Source organism: Nuphar pumila, chromosome 4, assembly GCF_984573655.1.
Source record: "Nuphar pumila chromosome 4, dmNupPumi1.hap1.1, whole genome shotgun sequence".
Lineage (NCBI taxonomy): Eukaryota > Viridiplantae > Streptophyta > Magnoliopsida > Nymphaeales > Nymphaeaceae > Nuphar > Nuphar pumila.
Window position 1 is genome coordinate 122,040,103 of NC_143252.1, and position 6,325 is coordinate 122,046,427.

Genomic DNA, 6,325 nt, shown 5'->3' on the forward strand with positions numbered 1-6,325 from the left:
AATTGAAGCCTTGCACAAGAACTACACATTAGTTTTCATTCCACTAAAAGAGTAAGATAATATTGTATGATGTAAGTGGGTTTGCCGAATTAAATGACATATAGATGGGCCAATTGCTGGATATAAGGCTTGCCTTTTGGCCAAAGTGTATAGTCAACAAGGAGTTGACTACTTTGAGACTTATAACCTAGTGGTTAAGCCTACCACTATTTGAACCGTTAGCGATTGCCATAAGTTGTCAATAATTTTTTTTTTTCATGAGGTTTTTAAAAAAAATTATGACTCAACCAAAAGGATTTGAAAATAAAGTATTTTCAAATTATGTGTGAAAGCTTGACCAAGCATTGTATGGGCTAAAACAAGCACTCATGGCTTGGTTTGATAGATTGAAAAACTATTTGGAGAGAATAAATTTAGAAGTTTCAAAGTTGATTTCTCTCTTTACAAAAAAAATAAAAATAAAAATATATTGTATATTCTTGTGTATATAGATGATATAATAATCTAGGGGGTTCATATTATGAGATTCAAAATTTAATTAGAGAATTCAACACGGAGTTCTCCATTAAGGATCTTGGCGCTCTTCATTATTTCATGGGAGTTGAAGTTGCCAAAACAAATGAATTTATTTTAACACAAAGAAAATATATTTTTGGTCTCCTAGTGAAAACAGTAATGGTTGAATCCAAACCCAGTGTTACTCCTACTACTCCAAATGTAAATTTGTTTGAGTTTGTAGAGAACTATATGAATGATGGCACATTTTACAGTAGTATATTTGGCAACCTTCGGTATGCCGTACTCACAAGACTTGACATAGCCTATTCTATTAATAAGGCTTGTCGGTTTATGCATCAGCTTATTGTGGAGCATTGGTCTTAATTAAGTAAAGAGGATTTGTCATTATTTGAAGGGCACAGTAAACTTTGGTTCTCTTGAGTTATCTATTTTCTCTTAAGCTGACTGGGCTCGTTGCTCATATTTACAAGGGATATACCAATGGTTATTTGACCTTTCTGGGTTCAAACCTCTTGTCTTGGAGTTTGACCAAGCAGCGCACGGTGGCCAGGTCTAGTATCGAGACTGAGTATAAGGCTATTGCTGGAGAAGAAGCGCCAGAATTGTTTTGGTTGAAACAATTGATAAAAGATTTGGGCATATATTGATCTTATTTCAACTCCGGTTTTGTGGTGTGATAAACTCGGTACAATGCAGTCTTCCAAGCTAGAACCAAATACATCAAGATTGATTTTCACTTTTTTTGTGAAAAAGTTGCTAAAGGAGAAGAGTTAAATCATATCAGACAATCAGCTGGCAGGTATACTTACCAAGGCTTTGCCTGATCCCAGATTTTGTTATCTCAGATGCAAGCTCAATATAAAAAAATATTGAGATTGGCTTGCTGGGGCATGTTAAGATAAGAGGATCTGATATCTCCAAGAAAGATCCAAAACTAAGAGAAGGATCTAGAGGGGCAGCCAATGAAAATGGAAATAAAAGACTCCAGCACATCATCACCTCTATAAATCTTTCATTTATTCATGATGGATTGAATTGTAATGAGAAAAGAAAGCTTACTAATGTAGGTGAACAGTTGGAAAAACAAAAAGGAAGCTATATCTTGAATGGTATTGGAAACTCTCAAAAGTCATGTGAGAGAGAGTAGGATATCGTGGACGTAGGCCATTCTTGACTGAACCACGTAAAAACGTCTTGTGGTGTGTTCTTGTTCTTTATTTTTAAAAAGCTCATTGATGCAAAAAACCCAAGCCCCCTTACACAACAGAGGTACACCCAACTTCAGCCTTGCAGAAAGGGTAGCCCCTTCAGCTTGGTGACTTTCACAACTCATGATGTCCCTTCAGCTAGGCGACTTTCACAAATTGCCCCTATTAGATTATATTTATTTTCATGGGAAGCAAAACAAACATGAGAAATTATTTATTCATACGATTTCATACACTGGCCAATTTTCGCAAGTGGTACACTTTCATATATGGAAGCAAACTCTTCTTTACAGGGGTGCCCATAATGCGAAGACCATCCTCATCACCTCCTTGGTTGTTAAAGGCCTTCAGTAAAGCTAACACCAGCAGATGTCAGCCATGGTGCTCCCTGGATGAGGCTCGCCACGGTGAATGCCTTGGCTTCAGCAGTGCTGGTCGAGGCATGATAGCCAGCCCATGTCACCCTCTTACTGGTGCCTGCACCAGGTCCAGTATTCATATACTCACGGTACTCCAGTGTGTTCAAGGCAAATGTGCCGTCCCATTCCAACCAGCCTGCTGGGTTTATAAGACTATCCAGGAAGGACTGCATAAAAATAGTCCGGGAGTACAGCTTCCATGGGCGTCCCAAATACGTTGGGATAGTCGACTGCACGGGTGCAAGATCGGAACTTGCCAGGATTTTGCTCATTTGGATCGATATGCCCGTGTTCTGGTTCGGGTCCGTTCGTCCCTGTGCAGTAATGGTGTTCTTCTGATTGCTCAATGGCTTCCGTGAAATTATTGAACAGCTCTGCAAGACGACAGCTGCGTTACCAAAGATGTAATCGACAGTGCCAGAAATCGAACAGTCCCTGTAAAATTGACGGAGCGAATGCGTGTAAAGAGTGTCCTGGTACCCATCGATCCGACACCGGTTTATGACGGATTGATCAGCTCCAACTCGCAGAGCTACAGCTTGATGCTTCTCAGGTCCTGCTGTGTTTTGAAACCAAATGTCTTGAGCTATGAACCCATCGCCCACAGAGGCTGAATCAAAACAATCAAGCAGCAGTTAGTTAGCTACCACATACAGTGAACATGCAAACAAGCTTCAGTTGGCTAAGTAGACACCCAAGATATTGAACTCGTGATGTCCTTCAACTTGAACACCTTAAGCTAACCTACTTAGCCAAAGTGTATGGAGCTCTTGTGGTGAGGCGGTTGAGCTTAAAGATATGGTGATAAATTGTTAGAAAATGACAGGATCATCCATGGAACCAATCACATGGGGCAGCATTTTCCACTGGGCCCCGCATTTCATTTTCAAGTCACAGCAGCCTAGGACGTGTACGGCACCACTAAAGGTACCCCCGCCACGCTCACCAAAGTGGAAACTGAAGGTCACGGACTCACAGCTCACAATAGAAAGAAAAAGTTGGGACAAGAGGCCACTTGACACAATAGAAAAACTGAGCTTACAGAAAAGCATTGTTCTTTTTCTTTTGTGCATTTATGTAGAAAAGCATATCTTAAAAGATGCCATTTTTTTATCCAGTGACTGCATGCTTAGCTAACCATCCATCTCAAGATGGACAATGCACCCATCTCGAGAAATGCCAATAAGGATGGCTGTCAGGCAAGTTGCCCGTTTAGTATGCTCTCTCTCTCTCTCTCTCTCTCTCTATATATATATATATATATATATATATATATATATATAGTGGTAGTTGCCCAACACTTAGGTGCACAGCTATTGATGGGATCCTTGTGACCGCCATCGCAGAACGTGATGGATGGCTACAGTAAAAAAAATACAAAAAAAAGGAAAAAAATGCAAATTTGCGCATTTTGCCCCTTTAGCTACAGTTTGCAACAGCGGCTAAATGTTTTCTATGGGACCTTTAGCCTCCGTTAAAATCGCGCAAATTTGTGTTTTTGCCTTTTTTTTTTTTTGGTGTTTTGGGTGCTGGCGGCCAGCTCTGTTTATTTTCATTGGGAAAATATAGGCAAAAATAAATAAATTAAAACAGTAAGAACAAAATATGTAAAAAGAAATAGAGAGATAAAAACGTGTAAATAATAAAATAAATGGTTCTTCCAAAAAAATCGTAAAAATGGAAGTTTCATAATTAAATCATGATATTTAAGTTAAAATGATAAACACCGTGATATTTTGAAAATATCTTTGATATTTTGGATGCTGAAATTGTGACCAATTTGTTTTTTGTTATATTTTATAAAGTACCACCCATATTTGTCACTATGGTTGTCGAGACCTAAAATTGGACACTCATGATGCTCCCTTTATTCATGGTACTGCATCTTAAAGTAGGACCAAGTGTGCCTGCAAGAGCTCTCCCTTCCCAAATAGGCGTAACTGATTTATCACCTGACATGAGACGACCATGGTTCAAAACCTACAGTAAGAGTCTCTTGCCACAAGGCTAGACTTGGTGTATTCCCCATGCCGGTGAGCGCAGGCTTGAAGAGTTTTACCACCCAGTGGTCTGCCAATATGTGGTTGGTGATTTCACAAGAGGGGCACCGAATCGGTTCCGCTATGTGATCTACATCATTCATTTACTGATGATCCCAAACCCTAAGTGTGTTGAGAATTTTTTGAGAGACTCAAAAATCAATAGTTGATAGAACACAAAAAAATAACAACAAAACAAACAACAACAACTACGCCTTCATCCCAAAACAATTGGGGTCAGCGATATGAACCAAAAAGAAATTCATTTTGGGTCTTCCACATGAATCCTTTTCCTCCAATCATTTCTATCCAACGCCATGTCCAGAACACACAAAAAAAAAATGTGATTTAAAAAAATCACAAAAAAAAATTCAATTAGAAAAATACGATCCAAGGGTGACTCTTATTAAATCGGCCACCTTGAATCCAGTTATAAGGTCTAGATGTGATCAAAACAACTTGCATCACAAGATTCAAGGTGTAAGAAAACAGGAGATGAGTGGAAGCTAACTTTTCTTTGTTTTGGAAGGGGTGACCTAAAAAAGGTAGGACTAAATTCAAGAAAGAGGGCTCCAAGGGGGTTGGCTTAGTGAGGTGGGCCTTCTGCTAGATGAGCACTCAAGGTTTGATTGTCATGGGCATCACTCTTCTGCGCAAGCCAATGCGTAGCATAAGCTCAGGAACAGAGGTCCTAACCTCAAAGTTTTACACTGCCGGCAAGACTATCGTAGGTATGGCAGGCTGAGCCAGTGCGACCAGGTCTTCATGCCAGGTGTGATTTTTTGGGGTTATAAATTTTAAAAAAAAAGTTCAAGAAAGAGGGACATACCAATAGTCGCTGAATTAAAGGTGGTGGAGCCATCCACGACGTTAAGGCTGCCTGTGATTATGGTAGCACCCATGCCATCACCAACCAGCATTATGTTCTTCTTTTCCTTTGGTATGATCACCTGCTCCTTGTATGTCCCTGACTTTATGTATATCACGTACCTCGTCTTGCTATTAGATGGTGCTGCATTCACAGCATCCTTCACAGTTGTATACTTTCCACTGCCATCCTTTGCCACCACCACATCTGCCTTCACTGCCTTATTCCAAGTACCTGCTAGAAGCTTCCTATCCATGGCCGTCACCCATGCCGGAAACTCCCCAATCATGCTGGTGATCGGCTCAGTAGTCGGCTTCTGATTGAGCACAGCTAGTGAGGTGCTGAGAAGGGCCACAGTGTCCTTCACCTCAGCTTCCATTGCTAACTTGGCAGCACCATTGAGTCCATCCGAGCAAGTGAAGTAGTTGGTAAGTGCACCACTGAGCCAGGTCTGCACATCAGCATGGGATCGAGCTGTGGGCTCGATGACCGCATCGAGCGAGTCAAATAATCGGGTACGTGTCTGGTCCATGAGGTCGAGGCAGTCGGCGATCGCCTGAGCTTCTTGTTTTCCATTGTGTGTCAAAAGGCGAGTCATGCCAACATGTTGATTTAGGCGTCGGATGGACTCATTGAGGATGTGTCTAAGGACTGTTCCAGCAGTTGTAGGTGATGTTCCTAAGGTGGCAAAGGTGCTAGAACATGAAACTGGATCAAGTGTGGGTGCACAAATATGGGAAGATACAGGCTCAAGGAAGAGGGAGGTGGTTCTCTCATGGAGTGCAAGGTGAAGAGAAAGCCATAGTATGGCAACCAAGGAGACACCAAGGAAGAGGATTTTGCCTAGAGACTTTATCCTCTTGGGAGAACCAAGGAGGGGTTCATCAAGCCTGCGAGCCATTGTTATGTTATCTTCAATGTTTGGGAAAGTCGTAGTGATATTTATAGGAACAAGTTGTTGCTATTCAATGCCGTCAAAATCAATCTGAATCTGTCTGAATCGAATCGGCCAAGTGCCAAAATGATATAGGGGTCGATTCGGTCCCCTTCAAACACATCGGCCGACTTTTTTTTTAATTAATTGACAGAATGAGCTGATTCTATACCCTGAATCGCTTCACTTAAATGGTTTTATAAAAAAAAATATCTGATAAAAAATAAACAATTAATCTTTGAAATTATCTTTATCTGATCCGATTTCTTCGTTCATTTGAGAAACCGATTCAATTATTGAACCATTTCAGTAAACATTGATTGCAACAGCAGACACTG

General features: G+C 40.7%; 1 protein-coding gene across 1 annotated transcript; it reads right to left on the reverse strand.

Moving 5' to 3' along the window:
- Positions 1-1,902: 1,902 nt before the first annotated feature.
- LOC149840861 (pectinesterase-like) lies at positions 1,903-5,968 on the reverse strand. Its single transcript, XM_090003394.1, has 2 exons — positions 5,015-5,968; positions 1,903-2,756 (listed from the first exon to the last, which is right to left on the reverse strand). The coding sequence occupies exons 1-2, from the start codon at positions 5,952-5,954 to the stop codon at positions 2,065-2,067; spliced, it is 1,632 nt and encodes a 543-aa protein (XP_089859520.1). The 5' UTR covers positions 5,955-5,968; the 3' UTR covers positions 1,903-2,064.
- Positions 5,969-6,325: the final 357 nt, after the last annotated feature.

Coding starts and splice junctions, on each gene's coding strand:
- LOC149840861 (XM_090003394.1), bottom strand. CDS start 5,954: ATGGCTCGCAGGCTTGATGAACCCCTCCTTGGTTCTCCCAAGAGGATA. Junction 2,757..5,014: donor CTTTAATTCAGCGACTATTG/GTATGTCCCTCT, acceptor GTTTTGATTCAG/CCTCTGTGGGCGATGGGTTC.